General features: G+C 35.8%; 1 protein-coding gene across 2 annotated transcripts in view; it reads right to left on the minus strand.

Moving 5' to 3' along the window:
* LOC107773460 (uncharacterized) overlaps positions 1-20952 on the minus strand; it is a 73831-nt gene that overhangs the window by 36538 nt on the left and 16341 nt on the right. For both annotated transcript variants that reach the window (XM_075249149.1, XM_075249150.1), the window contains exons 3-5: positions 11513-11731; positions 10711-11010; positions 9734-9799 (exon numbers count right to left, since the gene is read on the minus strand). In XM_075249149.1, coding sequence (XP_075105250.1) covers positions 9734-9799; positions 10711-11010; positions 11513-11731 — 585 coding nt within the window. The remainder of the gene's footprint in view (positions 1-9733; positions 9800-10710; positions 11011-11512; positions 11732-20952) is intronic.

Below are 20952 nucleotides of genomic sequence, written 5' to 3' on the forward strand. Positions count from 1 at the left end.
TCGGTGTGAGGAACGTGTTATGTATTATGATTTCATCTTGGAAGAGAGCATGTGCAATATTTCTAACTAATCAAGTATGTATTCTACAGGTGACTCAGAGTTTATATGAAATTCTCGTACTTTTTATATGGTGGTCTAATAGAGGTGGTGTGTCATGTGGGATTGAGAATTGCATGTACAAGGTATTAGTTCTGTTTTGAGCGAAGGTCATGAAATATGGATAACATGGTCTGCTTCAGATATTTAGATTAATGTTATAACTGCTCGGTAATTACCGAGAATGGTGTGCATTTCAGAAGGCGCATTGTGTTCTGACTTACATATATTCATTGGTATTGTTGTACTCACCTGGTTGATAGGATGCCGATTTCAAATTATTGTTATGTGGCACGGAAGAATTATGGAATATTCCTAATAGGATAATCATGCATTAAGGATGTTTTAGTCATTCGAATGTTGGAGTTGGGATCAGTTACGGTGGCTCATGTATTCTATGAATTTAAGGATTGGAGTTCTCAGAAGCAAATCATTTCGGGGCTATAGACTATGAAGGTATGTCCAAGTTAAATAGATAATAGTACGTGTTATGTTTAAGTCATTGAGGACTTTTAGAGGGATATTTATCCATATCAGATTGTGTTTAGGCTATAATAAGCCTGAAATTGACTTTTAAGCATTAAGCTATTATTTTTCTCATAATTGTAACATTGTGTGGGCTATTTGAGTTGTGTTTGAGGCTAAATAGGGGTTAACATCCATGAACGAACTTGATAAATGCCTCAGTGATGAATGATTTTCGATTTGAGCTACGATAGCACACTTTTTACATGCTTACACTTTAGCATGTCACTTATACCAGTCGAAGAACATAAAAGTCTTATCTCACTCATCATATACATGTATACATGTTTAAATGTTCCCATATGATATGTTTGGACTGGAGGCCTGAGACTATATTTGGCAGATTATATTATTGGCATGTGATTTATCCGTGCGGCTTCTATTATTAGCATGCGAGTTGTCTATGCAAATATATTGACATTATTGGCATGTGAGTTGTCCATACATGTACCATTGTTAGCATATGAGTTGTCTGTGTAGCGTGCGGGATTTGCGATTCCTCGCTCGTTTATTGAATTAATTGTTTTCTTCCTTTGCATGCTATGATATTCCCTTATCAGGCAATTTGAAAAATATTGTGTGCATGCACACACAGATAGCCTTCTCATAGGATTTGATGAGTTGGTTTTAAATAATGTTCTGTGTCGGAAGGGCGGAATTACACTGGAATAGTTAAAATAGTTGTGTTGGTGATATAAGGTCATTTGGACCTAGAATGGGCACTATCAAATTTGATTATTGTATATGTGGGAGAATAATACCGGTAGTGTATGAAGGTTTTGGAATGCGGTTATGTGGAGTTTAATACTAGTACTTGGTTGGTTTTGTGTAGTTACTGTGATCGGGAATGGTGGTGTGAGTATGTGAGTTATGTAGTATGTTGTATGATTTTATATAGGATTATGGTCCTTTTTATACTAGAATATCTAAGAGTAATTGTTGGAGGTCGCCAAAGGTTTAGTTCGGGTGTTCGGCGTAGAGATTTAGAGTTGAAGAAAGAGAATGGGTTATTCTCAATATTTTCTCCATGAGGATGTTATGTGAATTTTTAATAAGGGTAAAGTATGTGTAGTTGTATCAGGCTTTATGAAATCCTGAAGGGAATATGCTAAACTATGAGTATGATATCTCCTTATTTTTGTCCTCCATGTATTCTGTGTTTTTATGTGTCTATGTCTAATGAAGGTAGTTGGAAATCTTTTATGTATCATTCCGGTGAAAACTACTGAAGGTAAAGTTAATGGATAATTGGCCTATGAGAGGTACTTAATTGTCATCCTTGTTAGATAAGTCTAGGAGTTGAGATTGCCTCCGTGAATGTGTTATATCGAAGTTTGTGAGTCGAGGAGCCCTTTTCGACTAAGGACAAAAGTGTTACAAAAAGAAAATATTCTCACTTGGTTTTATATTCCAAAAACTATAACTCGGAAGATATTTTATATTTGTTATGATTATAGCAACTCATGTCAAGGTATCAATTTTGATAATATAATGCTTGTAATATTGCAATTAGTGTTGTTAATATGCATTGTGATGCTTTGTCTAATTGTGGATATGTTGTTAGTATGGTTTTTGTGATTCTCTGGCAAGTAGATAGGCACAATTAAAAATAAGACTCTGCCGAAATTTCTGAAAATTTTGGGAGATAGTAAAAATTCGGGAGATTGAGATGTGCGAAATAAGAGATAGTTATGTTATGTGTTTAGGGGAGGACTCTACTTCTCGTTCGAGAGCGAATGATCCTAAGTAGGGGAGAATGTAAGACTTCGGAAAATTTCAAAGTACTTAAGAGCTATTAAGAAAGTTGATGTGCGCTAAATATATTATTTTGTGTGCAGATGAGGAGTATTAATATTATGGATGTCAATTGGGTATGATAATAAGTACATGAGACATATTGTAAGTAATTCGGAAAAGGCCTAAAAATGCCACTCAACTTTCAGAAATGGTCTATCCATGCCATCCGTTAAAAAAATGCTCATTTCATGCCACTGTCGTTAAAGAAATGGCTCATCCACGCCATTATTAACTAACGGAAGTGGCATGGATAGGCCAAATAAAAATTGAGCTGTTAGTCAATAATGGCATGAATGATCCATTTGTTTAATGGCAGTGGCATGGAAATAGCAATTTTTTAATGGATGGCATGGATAAACCATTTCTGAAAGTTGAGTGGTATTTTTAGACTTTTTCCGTAAGTAATTTGGGGTCTAAGGAGAGTCACTAAGTCAAATTAGAGAATTACATGATAGACTAAAGTTCCAAATGAGTACGCACAAGATCAAACTTTCGACGGGCATATCTTCATATATGTAAAGAGTTATGTAATGCACCATCTATCAAATAAAAGATCTTCGAGTCTAGTTTCTAATGCTTCAAAACATTTTTCATTTGGACTCTCTAGAAGATGTTATGACGATATTATTACTGAAGGATCGCAGAAATTTACACTATCATGGTGCCGCAAGAGGTGTGCATGTGAGAATTTCCAGAACACTCTGAAAAACATTTATCATACACATTTTTCACTACCGCGGCGCCTCACGCAGTGCGACAGTGCAAATCTGGTTTTTTTTACCTGACCCCCATTTAATTTTACTCGTTTATGGTTTATTTTTTGGGAGTTTTTGATGTTTGAGAGAGAGTGGTGAGCAATTCTAGAGAAAGGAAGAAACCCAAGAACTTTGTTCATCAAAATCTTGTCCAAGCCTCCAACAAGAAATTCCTCAAGTTCATCATCAAAGAGGTAAGTTTCCATACCCTAATTTTTAATTTCGGATTTGGGTAGAAGATGGTTATTTAGGAGTGTGATTCTTGTGTGTAAGAGTATTAATTTTGCATACATGTACCAAATAAGATTGTGGGAAGATTATTAAATTCAAATGGGTAAAGGTTGGGTTAGAAATGGTAGAAATCTTCAAAGACTTTAATTTAAGATTTGAGGGTCGAGTTGATGTCGAAATTTGGTGAAATTTGTATGGTTGGATTCGTAGTTGGATGGACATTCATATTCATAACTTTTGTCAGGTTCAGAGATGTGGGCCTTACCAGCAATTTTCATATGCAATTAATTCATATAACTTGTATTGACTGAATCAAATTAATTGTGATAGGATATGAGTCGTTTGGAGGCCAATTCACGAGAAAAAGGCTTATTGGAATAAAGTATTTCACAATTTTAGGTAAGTAACTCTTCTAAACTTACTGATGAAGGTATTAAACCCCAAATTACATGTGTATGTGATTAGTGTTAAGGTGACGCACATACTAGGCGATGGGCGTGTGGGTGTGCGCTGTGTGAATTGTGACTCCATTATTTCTGTGGTACAGTGTAGCTGCCCGATGTTACCAGTAACTATAAAAATTTTACCTACTTGATCTATTGAGCTATGACCCATGTTAGAAACCATGTCTAGGCTACATGATTATGCTATTGGGACCGCTGAGGTCATTTATGCTGTTGAGTTATCTGCTTTCATTGCATTATATACTCAGTCATATGGATTCATATGCATATCATATTCCAGTCTCTATTACCATTTATTGGTATATCATATCCTCATTTTGGGCTAGTTTTATGGCATTACGAGCCATAGAGACTGGAGAGATTAATGACTGAGCGAGGCCGAAAGAATGAATGTGAGTGATATTATGGGATTGGGATACACACCGCAACATGTTATATTGATCACATATATGAAATCGAGCTGCATACCACAATACTGATTTATGATAGCTTTGCGTTGAAGGAGTCATTTCGGAGTCTGCACACATTCCCAGTGAGCGCGGTTAATTATATTGGGGATGAATCTTCCTTGGACATGGATCTTATCCGAAGAATTTGTATACCTATGGATGGATCTTCCATACGGGCTGGATTATGCCCTACTCAGTACTGAGCGACTACTAGTCAGTTGATGTATATATTTTGGGATGGATCTTCCCTAGGCCGGATTGGCCATATACAATACTGAGTGATAGAGCATGATGAGTAGAAAGGGTGAGACACTGAGATTGAGTACTCTGAGAGTGTGAGTACATGAGTTCATCTCTGAGATACATGGCATTGACATGCACACATGACATACATGCGTAGAGATGCATTTTTCTCATGTTGTATGATATCACGTCATTCATGACTTCTCACACATATTTAAATATGGGTATATATAGAAAGGTATTTCACATTTGCTATTTGGAAACAAAATGAAATATCTTATTTATTGTGGGAAAGCTTTTATAATTTTCAAACTTATTCATATTTTAGACAATTCGGTAAAGGATTTGGGTTTTCACTGACATACTTGAAAAGCAGAACTATTTTTCGGGAAACTATGAAAAAGCTGAGTATTGTATCTCTGAGTTACTTCTTTTATTACTTGCTTTGAGTTGTTGGTTATTGTATGTTGGGCCCGACCTTTCTTCCAACTCGTCACTACTTTCAACCTAAGATTATGTTTGTTACTTATTGAATACATGGGGTGGGTTGTACTCATATTACACTTTTGTACCTTGCGTGCAGATGATGGCTGTTGATGTTGCTGTATTCGGTTGGAGATGGATTTGAAAATGTATTTGTGGTCTTGTTGTAACTGCCTCTTGTTCATGATAGCCTTAAGATTCATAAATCTCTCTTTATGTATTTTTCAAACAGATGTTGTATTTACTTCATACCAGATTTGTAAACTCTATTCTTAGAAGTTCATGATTTATACTACCAGTTCTGGAAAAATGTATAAGAATTTGTTAAATTCTCTATTTGATAGTTTTTATTAATTTCATTAGAATTAGATAGTTATTAATTGGCTTACCTAGAGGGTTGAGTTAGGTACCATCAGAGCTAGTTGGATTTTGGGTCATGACAACTTGGCTCATCCAAAAGGGTGCCTGTTGTAACACACCGTAAATCCGGATTAGTTGTGGATGCGTGAAATGAGTATTAATGTGATCTTTTAGACATATGAAGCCCCATCGCGATGAGTATGGATGGAAACAATTGTTTTACAATCAATACCGAGAGTGAGGTGCATAAAATTTCATAGAATCGACTAAGTTTATGGGAGGTACGTCCTCAGTGCCACAGACAGTGCAAGGCACTGTAAGTTCAGCGCCACAGACAGTGCAAGGCACTGTCCACGACATCGTCCTCAATTCCACAGATAGTGCAAGGCACTGTTAGTTAAGCGCCACAGACAGAGCAAGGCATTGTCCACGATATCGTCCTCATCACCCCAAATAGTGCAAGGCACTATAGTTTTGGCACCTTGCATAGTAAGTTTGGCGCCCCTGATAGTGCCTCGCGCCAGCGCTACTTATCTGAGTTAAGTTTAGTTCCTCTTCAAGTTTGGGATATGTTCTCCTATTTAAAGGCCATAACTCATCCCTCACACCCCCAAACATGAAAACCTACTCTGGAAGGAGAACTCTCAAGAATCAAACTTTCCCAAGGTCCCTCAGTTATCCAAGGTAAATTCTAGTTTTGATTCTAAGTTGATGTCAATTCCCCAACACCTTATTAACATAGTTAAGTCCTTCAAATCATTATATATTTAATTGGGATACCATTGTTGAGAAAGAAACCCTAGAACTCGAATTTAAGATGGTTGAACATCAAGAGGTAATGTTTCAACTCCCTAACCATTTATAGCTATGAATTGATGAGTTTTGGAAAAATAGTAAATGGGTTTTATAAATAGAACCATATGAACTATGCTAGGGTTTTGGGTTTTTGACTCATGATTGTTGTAAACATTTGGGTTATAAGAAATGGTGTTAGTTACATCTATTTGGGATTATAGAATCACCTAGAAGTAGTAAAATGAGAACTTGGTGATGAAAAGACCAATTACGAAGGGCTTTGAGGCTTTACGTCATAAGGTGTTTGATAAAATTCCTAAGTGGTTAAGACATGAGCATTAGTGCTAATATTGGTTCCTCTTGATATATATTGACATAGATTATTGTTGAAAGAGGCGACGAACATTATGATATGCTTAAAGGACCATAGTCAAGGTATATGCGGCTAACTCTCTATGTTTGGGAATGTTAATGATTCTCCCTACACTACGTTTCTTTTACAACATTATTAATTGCCTCGAAATATATTTAAGCCTATTTCCTTGAATAGTTGCAGAACTTCTATTCTCTAGCTTCATAACTCGTTCATGACTTTCATTCTGAACGTTGTGAGCTCAGTGCGTATTCAATATAGAGATTTGGGTTTGATTCCCCCGAGTCTCAGTATTGATTACTCAACATGTCATAATCAATTGAAGTTTTAGTGTTCATAATCAGTTCAAGAATACATGTCTCAGTCTAATCCTATTCAGTATTCCAGTATTATGTAACTCAATGTGATTCAGTATTCCAGTATCATGTAACTTAGTGTGATTCACTATTTCAGTATCATGTATTGCAGTATGATTCTCAGTTCCTGATTTTAAATCCCTGAATGTTTAATACATGTATTTGGGCATGAGGCCGCAATTTATGCTTTATGCATATTTGGGCCTAAGACCGCCGTTTATGCTTTATGCATTATGGGCCTGAGGCACAGATATGTATACGTATACTTGTGCCTGAGGCTGTAGTTTGTGCATATATATATATATATATATATATATATATATATATATATATATATATATATATATATATATATATATATATATATATATTTGGCCCGAGGCTAGAGTTTAATATTTAGATAAACAAGTTGTTCATCATTCAGAAGATGGAGTATTCATATCCTTACTTCCTTTGTTCAGTTCAGTTATATCATTTCAGTTATCGGTTATTACTTATTATTTCAGTTATGAGTTATCAGTTATCATTTCAAGTATCAGTTATCATTTTAGTTTCAGTCTCAATAGTGATCATTTCAGTTATGAATGATCAATTCTTAGTTATCAACTCAGTTTTAGTTTCATTATTTGCAGTTCATTCATTCAGTTGCTTTACATACCAGTGCAATTCAAATGTACTATCGTCCTTTTTTCCCGGGGCATATATCTCACGATGCAGCTAATGAGTTATAGGTTGACGATTTACAGTGCTATGACTCTCGTACCAGTTGTTTGGTGATCCCCAGTTCTTTCGGGGAATTATAATTAGCTTACAGTTTTTAGTATTTTCAGACAATTAGTGTTTTCAGTACTTCATTAGAGGTTTCATATACTAGAGTAATCGTTAGACAGAGTCACATACTTTTCATGTTAAGCAATATTGACTGCATATATGTTTCAGACTTGTATTAGTGGTTTTACACATTGATTTATATCATTCAGACTTCCAATATATCAGCATGTGTTAGTTATCTCCCGCATTTAGTATATTATCATATCGCAGGTTGATTCAGCGAGCTAGTTGATTCGCTCGATCACGAATAGTCAGGCACCGAGTGTTGTGTTACGTCCAGGACCATGTTCGGGGCGTGACACATGTGTACATCAAAGTGATAGCCTTGTAGCAGGATAGTGGGGCTAAGAATGTTGAGATTGAGAGGCTGAAGAAGAAGCTGGCTAAAGTAGAAATTGAGAGGGATGCTTTCAAGACTAAGCTTGCAAAGGCAAAGGAGAAGAATGAAGGTATTCTTCAAGTGCCTAATATCCTTACATTGATAATGATACGTGATTCTGTGATTACATTTGAGGTAACCTAAATGGCCATGAGTAAGATTTGCTAAAATAAGGTTATCTAACATAATTATGCAACTTTTTGATGATACTAAAGTGGGGAAGATATGTTATGCTTTTTACTTTGGACTGTGATCTTTATAACGTAATAAACCCGGTTCTTGATGATTTGTGACTTTAAAATAGAAAGTGTTCTAATATTGTGTCAATGTTGAGGTGAGTTGAAATAGGTTTCATGCTTATGAAAAGCACAAAGTTTGTTGTCATCAAAAAGGGAAATTTGTTGGCGTGAGTAAATTTTTTTTGTTGATTGACAAAGGAACACATGTGTGAACCAGATCCATACACAGTGTACACAGGATACGGGCATATTCAAGGACAAGGCATGCACATAAAGAGGACAAGCATAAGTAGTTATATGTAATATCTCCTGAACGAAAAGGTTGCACAATTGATAAGGAGCATGACTCATTACTTGAAGAGAACTCTATCCTAGATAAGGAAGGAGTTACAAGTTGAAGATAACCAGAACTCTTCCACGAGGGAAGAGTATAGAATTAGAACTCTAGTTAATCCTATTCTACTAACACTATATATTCTGGGATGTTCTCTTTTACGGGTGACACACAAATGCTGAAATTAAACAAGAGTTGAGAGAAAAATAGCAAGGTATTTTGCAAGCAATTCCTGTGTGATTCAAGTTTTGCGAACCAGAAGCTACATGAACTAGATAGAAGAAACAGCTCCAAGTGGTTGTCTTTTATTGTAGTTCAATTGTAGTAGGGCTTTTGAGTTGTACCTTTCAGCTTTCTCTAGAAACACTTGTACTAGATACTTTGAGCGTATTGTTCAAGTTAGAGTTAACTTGAAGTTGTTGCAACAACCCGAGGCTGGTTGCCACAAAGGGTTAGAGGTAATCCTTAGGTTTACAAGAGTTCTGTAAACTCTGTTTTGGCTCAATGATTTAGTGGAGTATTGGAAAAAATCTTACTGGAAAGTAGGTCGTGATTTTTTCACCTTTTGAGCAAAGTGTTTTTCACGTAGATTACTTATGTTCTATATATACATTTTGCATTTACTATTCTGCAACCGTCGTGTAAGAAACACATAGAAGAACCATGTCCTTCTATAATCTGTGCACGCGAAAAAATTGAACATCACAGAAATCACCCCACCCTCTTGTGTGGTACTAAAGTATAAAACTTTAACTTAAAATTCAAATCGAAACCAAACCAACACGAGATTATATATGTATATTTTAAAAATATTGTATACATAAAAATATTTATTATAATGTAGCTCATATATATTTAATAAATTTTTTAATAATTTATGTATCTTCAATTAGTTCTTTAAATTAATCGTTTTATATGGATTTAGACAGTTAGGTGAAAAGTTTATTAGAAATAGTTATTCTTAACCTTCGTAGGATAGACACCTCAAACCAACACTACTAGCACAAAATAACTATGACATACCTCAAAACTGTTTGCTAATTCCCCTTTCTCTCTTTCTCCTTCAATTTGTTTTCCTCTTTCCATGATCTGATGAATAAAACAACACATAAAACTTTACCAGGAGAAAGAAGTAAGAATTTAAAGAAAATGAAGAAAGAAGAATATATAGCAGAAAACATTTTTGCAGATATAGCCATGCTTAAAAAGTAGTAAGTGTTTTTTGAAGAATATTTCCCAATCTGAGTACCAAAATTAAACACACTTTTCTTGATTTATTAGAGACCAAATGACAAGCCTTTTTACTTGATGTTGAAGATGAAAAATCTGAGATATATGGCTTTAGAATGCTGCAACAGAGAGTACGCAGTTCTTGCTTTTTTGACCAATTTCTAGTGTTCTTTAAAGTCTTTAATGTTGTCGTTTCTGGAATGTGACAGGACTTTCCTCGGAAGGAAATTAAATTTAATACGGGAAAAGGCCTAAAAATACCACTCAACTTTCAGAAAAGGCCTATACATGTCATCCGTTACAAAAATGTTCATTCCATGCCACTGCCGTTACACATATGGCTCCCCTATGCCATTATTGACTAACGGCTCAATTTTTATTTTGCCCGTCCATGCCACTGCCGTTAGTCAATAATGGCATGGATAGGCCAAATGTGTAACGGCAGTGGCATGAAATGAGCATTTTTTTAACGGATGGCATGACTAGACCATTTTCTGGAAGTTGAATGGCATTTTTAGGCTTTTTCCGAGTTTAATATAAAGTCACAATTAATCAGAATGAAATAAAATAAACAAACAAGAAACAAATTTGTCCAAGTCATGATATTAAGAGAAAAAGTAATATGGACGTCATGGATTTCAATATCTTCAATCATAGGTTTGTTTGCTGAAGTATAAAGTGAAGAAAGTGAAGTATAGGTTTGTTTGCTGAAGTATAAAGTGAAGAAAGTGAAGTAGAGGTGATTAAGAAAAGGAGGAATAATAACATACGTCACGGATTTCAATGTCTTCAATCATATGTTCGTTTGCTGAAGTGGGAGGATCAAGTTTCTTCAAATAAACACCAATAGCATCAAGGTACGCTCCACAACGCCCGTGAAATCCCACAATAGCTACACCTTCTTTCATCACAAGTGAAAATGGGGTTCCACCATCCTCACACCCAAATGGTCCATAATTCTTTGCATTTGTTATAAAACATAGAGATTTTATAACCTTATGGCCACAAAAAAGTCCAATTGTCCCCTTGATGTCTGTTAAATATTCCAAAGGAGTTGCTTCTATAACAACCTAAGAATATTACAAATCACATATCGGTTAAATAAGTAGCAGAGCTTGGGAACTTTGACAAGAATTCATAAAAGTGCAAGAATGTCATATTAGGATTCGAAATCTGTGACCTAAAGCAAATTTGGACACTTAGTTGTATCCTCTCAATGCAAAGGAAGAGGCAAACTTAAATATGAAGTAACTAGTGCATTCATATCTTTGACTTGAAAGATGTTTATATAACTATAGATTTTACATTGTGTACACTGAAATTGAAATGCAAAATGTTGCCACACTATCATATTAAGTTGACCTATAACGTGATTTTTCATATCATGAGCATGATAAGGTAACTTGAAGGTTGTAAGATAAAAGAATAATCTGCTATTACTGGTTTAATTCTCTTAATAAATATTTTTTTACATAATTTAAGCTCATTGCTATGACATGACTCAAATTTAATTTGAGAAGAACATGATAATCATGAGAAATAAATATGTCGACCACAATATTTTGGACTTACCTTGTCTCTTCGACCTCCATCACCTCCAAACTTTGTTGACTCCATGGTAGTGCCTTGTTCAGTAACTGTTCTGAAGATGATGGAGTCTATACAATTTTCATGAGCAATCAATATTTCTTTAATGGGACTTTTCAGCATGTAATTCCATTGTGATCCACCAGTGCCTCCCCGTGGCTCCACCAATATTGAATCTGCTTGATCGTAACTCACTTGATTTCCCTACTCGTACATAATAAATCAATGGTTCCATTATCAAATTTTATCCCTATATTGGTAGTATTATTTTGCAGTGGGAAAAAAACGAATATTTAGACTGTCATGTGAAAGAAAAGAAGGCAAGTTACCATTGTTGGCGATATACTCTGATTTTTTGTTATTTTCCCTTTCTCTTAATATTTCTTATGATCATCTGATACAGTCATCCTTTTTCTTTTTTAAGTTATTCATTCTTCTATATAAGGAGTTAGAAGATAATAAGGGATCTGTGCTTATGTGTAAGTATGAGGTTAATAAAGGAAGTAGAGGTGATTAAGCAAAGAAGGAAATAATCACAACATAATTTATCCGCCTTTGCACGGTCTCAACAAATTACCGAATGATCATTTTATAAATTAGTCCATAATTAAAAGAAAAAATGCATAAGTACCCCCTGACTTATACCCGGATTTTCAATTACACACTTTTTCTTTGCAGGAATCTTATTACCCCCTAAATTTATTTTAAATGGAATTATTTGCACCCTAAACGCCGACGTGACGAAGTGTGTGTATTTCACTCTCCCAATGGAGAGTGAGAAGCAAGAAAAAACAATTTTCAGATCATTTTTTACCATTTTTTCTTACTTTTTTTTCCTTTTCCTTTTCCTTTTTCTTTGTCTTTTTTATTTTACTTTTTTTTTCGTTTCTTCTCTAATTCCGGCGGATACTCATTCACCGGCAACTTTGTCTAACCGTTTTTCTTCCAATTTTTCATTTCACGCACAAATTAAACTCTCAAAAAGATCTATTCATTAGCATTTACACTCAGATTTGTGGAAAAATTCATCATCGGAAAACCTTCCCACGCCGGAAAAAAATGATATATTTAAATTTTAACTGGAAAAAATTTTCTCAGCTTATATTCGTTTTTATTTCTTTTACTATTCCTCCCACACATAAATTACACTTTCAAGAAAAAATTTTATATATAAAACAAAACACACTTAGATCGGGATAAAAATCTTCCGCCGGAAAAAAATGGTATTTGTGAAATTCCGACGACCACCATTTTATGCCGTCGGTGACCGAAACAAAAATAAAAAGAATGAAATAACCAAAAAAATGAGAATAATAAGAAATAAGAAAAAAGGATAAAAAAGAAGAAAGAATAAAAAAAAGTACTAAAAATACATTTGGGGGCGCGTGTAGCTCACCACTTGCCAAGAGTTTGGTTGTCTAGTTTTAGGGTGCAAATAATTACATTTAAAATAAGTTTAGGGATGTAATAGGATTCCCCCAAAGAAAAAGTGTAGTTGGGAATCCGGGTATAGGTCAGGGGGCACTTATGCATTTTTCCTAAATAAAAGGGAGAAATATGACAAATACTTAAACAAATTTTTCATCTATAAAAATTATATCTGTCTATTAATAGAACTTACAAATATCATAAAACAATAATGATCTTCCTCTTGGAATATGTTACAACTTTTTATCTTATTAAATTTAGCATTTAATTATGTCGCGTCTCTCCGTTTTCATCTGTATATTTCCTTATTGCCCACTGAACACTAAGATTCAAAGGTTAGAGGATCAATTTAGGGAGAGGAAAAGAGGCATAACCTCAAAAATTAACACATTAGAACCAAAAAGAAATATGATAAAGGATCATTGACACGTGGCATCTAATCATATGACAGGTTGTTTAAAATTATTGCATAATGTGCGAAAAATATATAGATGTCCTGTTACTTTGCTTGATGGAAGCAATGTTGTAGCCACCAACGAGGGTTTAACGAAACTTGTATGAAATTTGGTTTTGAAAAATATTCTTTATGTGTCCGGCTTTACATACAATTTGATATCTATGTTGCAATTGATGGATCACTCATTTTCCTACGCATTAAACTTTTATGTGTTATACATTGTATCACCTCGATGTTGATTGGAGTGTGTGAACGAAGAGATGGACTCTACTATTTTTAGAACAAGTCAGGGTGTGTGCTCTGAAAATAGGTGGTGTTGACTCGTTGGATCTTTGGTACAAGCATATGGGACATCCTTTTCTACAAGAGACTAAATTTACTTTTGTTGCAGCTTTTCAGAAAAAATTTAGCATTATGAGTAAGAGTTGTGATGTGTGTCCTCGGGCAAAACAAAAGAGAGAAAAATTTCCTTTGAGTAGTTTTATAGTTTCTAGCGTTTCCAATAAGAGGTTGTGAGTTCGAGTCACCCTAAAAGAAACGTGGGAGTTCTTGGAGGTAGGGATGCCGATGGTCTATCGGAAATAGCCTCTCTATCTCAGGATAGGGGTAAGGTCTACGTACACACTATCCTCCCCAGGTCCCACTTGTGAAATTATACTGAGTTGTTATTGTTGTTGTTGTTGATTTATGGGGACTTTACCGAACAACTTTGTCAAGTAGCCAAATTGTGACGAAATGGTTTGCTATGATAGAGAGACAATTCAATAAGAGAGTTAAAATTTCAAGACCGATAATGGAATAGAGCTTACTCGTATGAAAAAAATATTTTCTGGAGTGCGGAGTTATTATCAAACTTCATGTACAAGAAATCCTCATTAGAATGGAAGAGTGAAAAGAAAACATCATCACATATTGAATGTAGCACGGGCCTTGCATTTTAAAGGTGATTTACCTATAGAGTTTTAGGGGAATGTATTTGACGTCATGTCATTTGATTAATCGAACATCGTTCTTAACTTTGGATGGAAAAATCCCTTACGAGCACAGTGTACGCCCAATCCATTTGTCTGGTTATGTTACTAATATGATCCAAATATTGACTCTATTTTGGCCTTTATCTATTTCACAACATCATATCAGGTATGCCCTATCCCTTAGCATACTATGTAAACTGCGATAAATTTTCTGCACAACAAAGAAATTTTCTTGCAGCGATTACTACGGCGTATCAACTGATATGGTGTCCATCTCAATGATTTGGTAGTCAATTTTGTTGACTTGATTTAGTTTGGTAGTCAATCTTGTTGAAGTTATATGATTTGGTAGCCAATTTTATTGACTTGGTTTGGTTTGGTAAACAACCTTGTTGAAATTGTGAAAAGGGTGTGCAAATTGTCAAATATTGTAGGCTTTAGAGAGTGAGGTTTTGGCTATAAAAGGAGAGCTTTAACACTCATTTCAACACACCAACAAAGAGAGAAAAAAGAGAGCAAGGTATTCCATAAACTATAAGAAAATAGTTTGTGAAGAAAAATAGAGTGTGAGAGATATTGTAATGGGGTGGAAAAAGCAAAAGAGTGTTTATATCTTTTGAAGGTGTAGTGGTGTTAGGAGTATTTTTACTCGTTACTATACAGTGTAAAATTTCTCTCTATAGTAATTTCAGTTGTTCTTCTTGGCCGTGGTTTTTTCCCTTATTCAGAAGGGTTTCCACGTAAAATCTTGGTGTTATTATTGCTTCATTTCTATTCTTGCTGATTTAACCATAACTTAGTGTTCTGCGTTTATCACTAATACCGTGAATACTATTTTTACGGGGTTTATTACCAACAAGTGGTATCAGAGCCAAGGTTCTATCTGAGTATGCTCTGTGGTTGCAGCCCAGTCTGAACTTCCACATAAGAAAAGAATTACTTTGGTCTCATAATAAATAGTATTTGTATTTGTGATAAACGATGAAAGCCAACACTAGTAGAATGGTTACTTTGAATGACACAAACTATGCCATTTGGAAGGGCAAAATGGAAGATTTGTTCTTTGTCAAGAATTTTCATCAACCTGTATTCGCCACTGTAAATCCTGATAATAAATAAGATGAAGAGTGGAATCTGTTACACAGGCAGGTTTGCGGCTTTATTAGACAGTGGGTTGACGATAATGTTTTGAACCATATTTCTGGGGAGACACATGCTCGAACCCGATGGGAGCACCTTGAAAGTTTGTATGCTCGAAAAACTGGAAACAACAAGATATTTCTGATAAAGCAGATGTTGGGTTTAAATTACCATGATGGTTTCGCGATGACAGATCATCTGAATAATTTTCAGAGGATCATGAACCAGTTATCTGCTATGGGTATTAAATTTGATGAAGAAATTCAAGGCCTGTTTTTACTTGGTTCCCTACCAGATTCTTGGAAAATTCTTAGAACTTCATTATCAAATTCTTCTCCAGATGGTGTGATATCTATGGATCTTGCCAAGAGCAGCCTTCTAAATGAAGAGATGGGAAGAAAATCTCAGGGTTCCTCCTCATCAGATGTCTTAGTGACTGACTCTAGGGGGAGAAGCAAGAATCGGGGTTCTCAAAATAGAGAACATAATAGAAGCAAATCCAGAAGCAGACTTAAAAATATTGAGTGATATCATTACGGGAAGAAAGGGCACACAAAGAAGTTTTGCCGGATTTTGAAAAAGGAGAATAAAGACAAGGAAGAAAAGAAAGAAGATGGCAATCATGTGGCTACCGTCACTACAGAAGATCTTGTTACTGTTCTTGATGCGGATCTTATAAATATTGCTTGTGATGAGTCAAGCTGGGTTGTGGACAATGGTGCCGCATCTCATGTGACATCAAGGAAGGAATTTTTCTCATCCTATACTCAGGGTGACTTTGGAACTTTGAGTTTGGGTAATGAGACTGTATCTAGGGTGGCTGGTATTGGAACGATTTGTTTGGAAACTAGTATTGGAACTAAACTAGTTTTAAACAATGTAAAGCATGCACCTGATGTTCGTTTGCACTTGATCTCTGTTGGTGTTTTGGATGATGAGGGATATGCTAGTACCAATGGTGCTGGAAAGTGGAAGCTCACTAAGGGCTCCATGATTGTGGCTCGTGGGGAAAAGCGTTGTGGTCAATACTAAACTACGGCCTCTACCTGTGTTGATATGGTGAATGTCGTTGAGAGCCATAACTCTTCAACGTTATGGCATAAGAGGCTTATCCACATTAGTGAGAAAGGACTAAATGTTATGTCCAAGAAGAAATTGTTGTCAAATTTTGAAAGTGCAAAATTAGAAAAATGTGAGCATTGCTTGGTTGGAAAACAAAAAAGAGTTTCTTTCCAGTCGCATCCTCCTTCAAGAAAGACAGAGTTGCTTGAGTTAGAGCATTCAGATTTATGTGGTCCAATGAAGACAAGAACTTTGGGTGGTGCACTTTATTTTGCTACATTTATTGATGATTGTTCAAGGAAACTTTGGGTCTACATCTTGAAGACTAAAGACCAAGTGTTGGGTGTCTTTAAGCAGTTTCAGGCTTCAGTTGAAAGAGAAACTGGAAAGAAGCTGAAGTGTATTCGTACTGATAACAGCGGTGAATATTGTGGACCGTTTAACGAATACTGCAAGCAACAGGGTATCAGACACCAGAAGACTCCTCCTAAGACTCCTCAGCTTAATGGTTTAGCAGAAAGGATAAACAGGACCTTGATGGAAAGAGTCAGATGTTTGCTTTCTGAAGCAAAGTTGCCGAATTCCTTTTGGGGTGAGGCTTTGTTGACCGCTGCACATGTTATTAATCTATACCTTACGGTTAATTTGCAAAGTGATGTTCCAAACAAATTTTGGTATGGCAAGGATGTTTCCTATGACTACTTGAAAGTGTTTGGTTGCAAAGTTTTTGTACATGTGCCTAAAGATGAGAGGTCAAAATTAACTGCCAAGACAAGGTAGTGCATCTTCATTGGTTATGCCTTGATGAGTTTAGTTACAGGCTATATGATCCAATTGAGAAGAAGGTCATGAGAAGCCGTGATGTTATCTTTGTGAAGGATCAAACCATTGAAGATATTAACAAAGCGGAGAAGCTAAAATCTCCAAGTTCTAAAGGTTAAATTAATCTTGATGAAGTTCCTCATACAAATGCGGATAGCGTTGGTGGGCTCAATGACGATGGTGATGCCCAGAACTATATTCCAAGTCAACATATTGATGGTGATGGTGATAAAAATGCTAATGTTGATGAGGTAGATGCTCATACTCACGAAGCTGTGGATGAGTTAGATATTCCACTCAGGAGGTCTTCTATACCTCGTACTCCTTCCTTCCGTTATTTACCCAATGAGTATATATTACTCACTGATGAGGGAGAACCCGAATCTTATGTAGAGGCCATAGAAGATGAGCACAAGGATCAATGGATTGAAGCCATGCAAGATGAGATGAAATCTCTGCATGAGAACCATACTTATGAGTTGGTGAAATTGCCTAAGGGCATGAGAGCTTTGAAGAACAAGTGGGTGTTCAAAGTTAAAGCTGAAGAACATAGTTTGAAGCCCAAATACAAATCTAGATTGGTTGTCAAGGGATTTGGTCATAGGAAAGGTATTGAATTTGACGAAATATTTTCTCCTATCGTGAAAATGTCCTCCATTCGGATAGTTCTTGGTTTGACTGCCAGTCTTGATTTGGAGATTGAGCGGATGGATGTGAAGGCTGCTTTTCTTCACAGTGACTTAGAATATGAGATTTATATGGAACACCCTGGAGGCTTCAAGGCAAAAGGTAAAGAAAATCTTGTATGCAAACTTAAGAAGAGTCTATATAAATTGAAGCAAGCTCCCATACGGTGGTACAAGAAGTATGAGTCTGTTATGGAGGAGTAAGGCTACAAGAAGACTTCTTCAGATTATTGTGTGTTTGTACAAAGATTTTCTGATGACGATTTTATCATCCTCTTGCTATATGTGGATGATATGTTGATTGCGGGCAGGAACACTTCCAAGATTGACAAGTTGAAGAAACAATTGAATAAGTCTTTTGCAATGAAAGACTTGGGTCATGCTAAGCAGATTTTAGGCATGAGAATTACTCGTTCGAGAAACGAAAGGAAGCTTTACTTGTCACAGGAGAATAGAATGTGTACTGGAGCGCTTCAATATGAAAAGTGCTAAGTTGGTTCGCACACCCCTTCCTGGTCATCTGAAGTTGAGCAAGAAGATGTGTCTAACAACAACGGGGAAAAAAAGAGAATGACCAAGATTCCTTATTCCTCTGCCGTCGGAAGTTTGATGTATGCAATGGCATGCACTCGACCAGATATTGCTCATACAGTCGGTGTTGTTAGCAGATTTCTCGAAAATCCAGGAAAAGAGCATTGGGAAGCTGTAAAGTATATACTCAAGTATCTAAGAGGAAGCTCACATGAATGCTTATGTTTTGGTGGATCAAATCCAATTTTGAAGGGCTATACAGATTCTCATATAGTAGGTGACCTTGATAACAGAAAATCCACAACTGGATATTTGTTTACTTTTTCAGGGGGAGCTAAATCATAGCAGTCGAAGTTGCAGAAGTGTGTCACACTATTTACAATTGAAGTGGAGTATATTACGGCTACTGAAGCTGGCAAAGAGATGATATGGCTTAAGAGATTTCTTCAAGAACTTAGATTGCGACAGATGGAGTATGTTGTCTATTGCGACAGTCAGAGTGCAATAGACCTGAGCAAAAACTCCAAGTACCATGCAAGAACAAAATAAATTGATGTCAAATATCATTGGATTCGTGAGCAAGTGGAGAATGAATCACTTCAAGTCAAAAAGATTTGCATGAGTGAAAATCATACAGATATGTTGACCAAGGTGGTACCAAGAGACAAGTTCGAGCTATGCAAAGAACTCGTCGGCATGCACTCAAACTAGAAAATAGTGCTTCCTCCTCTAGATGAATGAGAATGGAGGGGTAGATTGATATGGTGTCCATCTCATTCAAATGATTTGGTAGCCAATTTTGTTGATTTGATTTGGTTTGGTAGCCAACCTTGTTGAATTTGTATGATTTGGTAGCCAATTTTATTGACTTGGTTTGGTTTGGTAGCCCACCTTGTTGAAATTGTGAAAAGGGTGTGCAAATTGTCAAATATTGTAGGCTTTAGAGAGTGAGGTTTTGGCTATAAAAGGAGAGCTTTAACTCTCATTTTAACACACCAACAAAGAGAGAAAAGAGAGAGCAAGGTATTCCATAAACTATAAGAAAATAGTTTGTGAAAAAAATAGAGTATGAGAGATATTGTAGTGGGGTGGAAAAAGCAAAAGAGTGTTTATATCTTTTGAAGGTGTAGTGGTCTTAGGAGTATTTTTACTCGTTACTACACAGTGTAAAATTCCTCTCTATAGTGATTTCAGTTGCTCTTCTTGGCCGTGGTTTTTTCCCTTATTCAGAAGGGTTTCTACGTAAAATCTTGGTGTCATTATTGCTTTATTTCTATTCTTGCTGATTTAACCATAACTTAGTGTTCTGCGTTTATCACTAATACTGTGAATACTATTTTTACGGGGTTTATTCCCAACATGAACTAGGGACTTCCTCCAAAACCATGAAATATGAAAAGTAGAGAGGCAATGAAGAAAGAAATACAAGCATTGGTGAATAATGGGACATGGGCGATAGAAGATTTTCCTCCTAATAAAAAAAACTCTGAATTGTAGGTAGGTTTACCAGATAAATTACAACTCAGATAGAACGGTTGGATAAAATAAAGCTCATCTAGTAATATTTTGGAATCGTCAGGTATAAAGGATTGACTATACTAAAACATTTGCTGCGGTGGCAAAGATGGTGATTGTTCGAGCATTCTTGGCAATTGCAGTGGTGAAAAATTAGGAGCGGCACATGCATATTACCTTCCTGCACGGGAATCTTCAGGAGGATATATACATGAAACTACTTACTGGGTTTTGTTGAATATGTCTTCATCCCACATCGGTGACAGACTTGCATTTGGGGGAGAATTGCTCCCTATAAAAGAAGGCCTAATTTTTATGATTTAAAATACACCACTCATTTGTCTTCTTATCCTTTTAAGGCATTTGCATTTTATCTTTTTAGTATTATTTCACTTGTATTTTGGAGTGGAATAAAATATTGGTTGTGTCCGAGGAAGTAGGCGAAATTGGCCGAACATCGTAAATTCTGGTGTTCCTTTTATTGTTGTTTTATTGTCTTATTTATTATTTCGTGGCTGCCATAATTTTTGGTATAGTAGTTGTGACTCATTCACACTATATACATTTGGCTTCCGCAACAGTTGGTATCAGAGCCAAGGTACTGTCTAAGTATACTCTGTGGTTGTAACATAGTATGATCTTCCATATCAGAAAAGATTTATCTTGGTAATTAAGTCAACGTTCTGTCTGAGTATGCTCTGTGGTTGCAGCTTAGTCTGATCTTCCACACCAGAAAGGAAATAATATTGATTTGTATCGTCATATATTAAATAATATTTATTTCAAATATGGGAGACAATAAACAAGAAG

Source organism: Nicotiana tabacum, chromosome 3 (assembly GCF_000715075.1).
Source record: "Nicotiana tabacum cultivar K326 chromosome 3, ASM71507v2, whole genome shotgun sequence".
Classification (NCBI taxonomy): Eukaryota; Viridiplantae; Streptophyta; class Magnoliopsida; order Solanales; family Solanaceae; genus Nicotiana; species Nicotiana tabacum.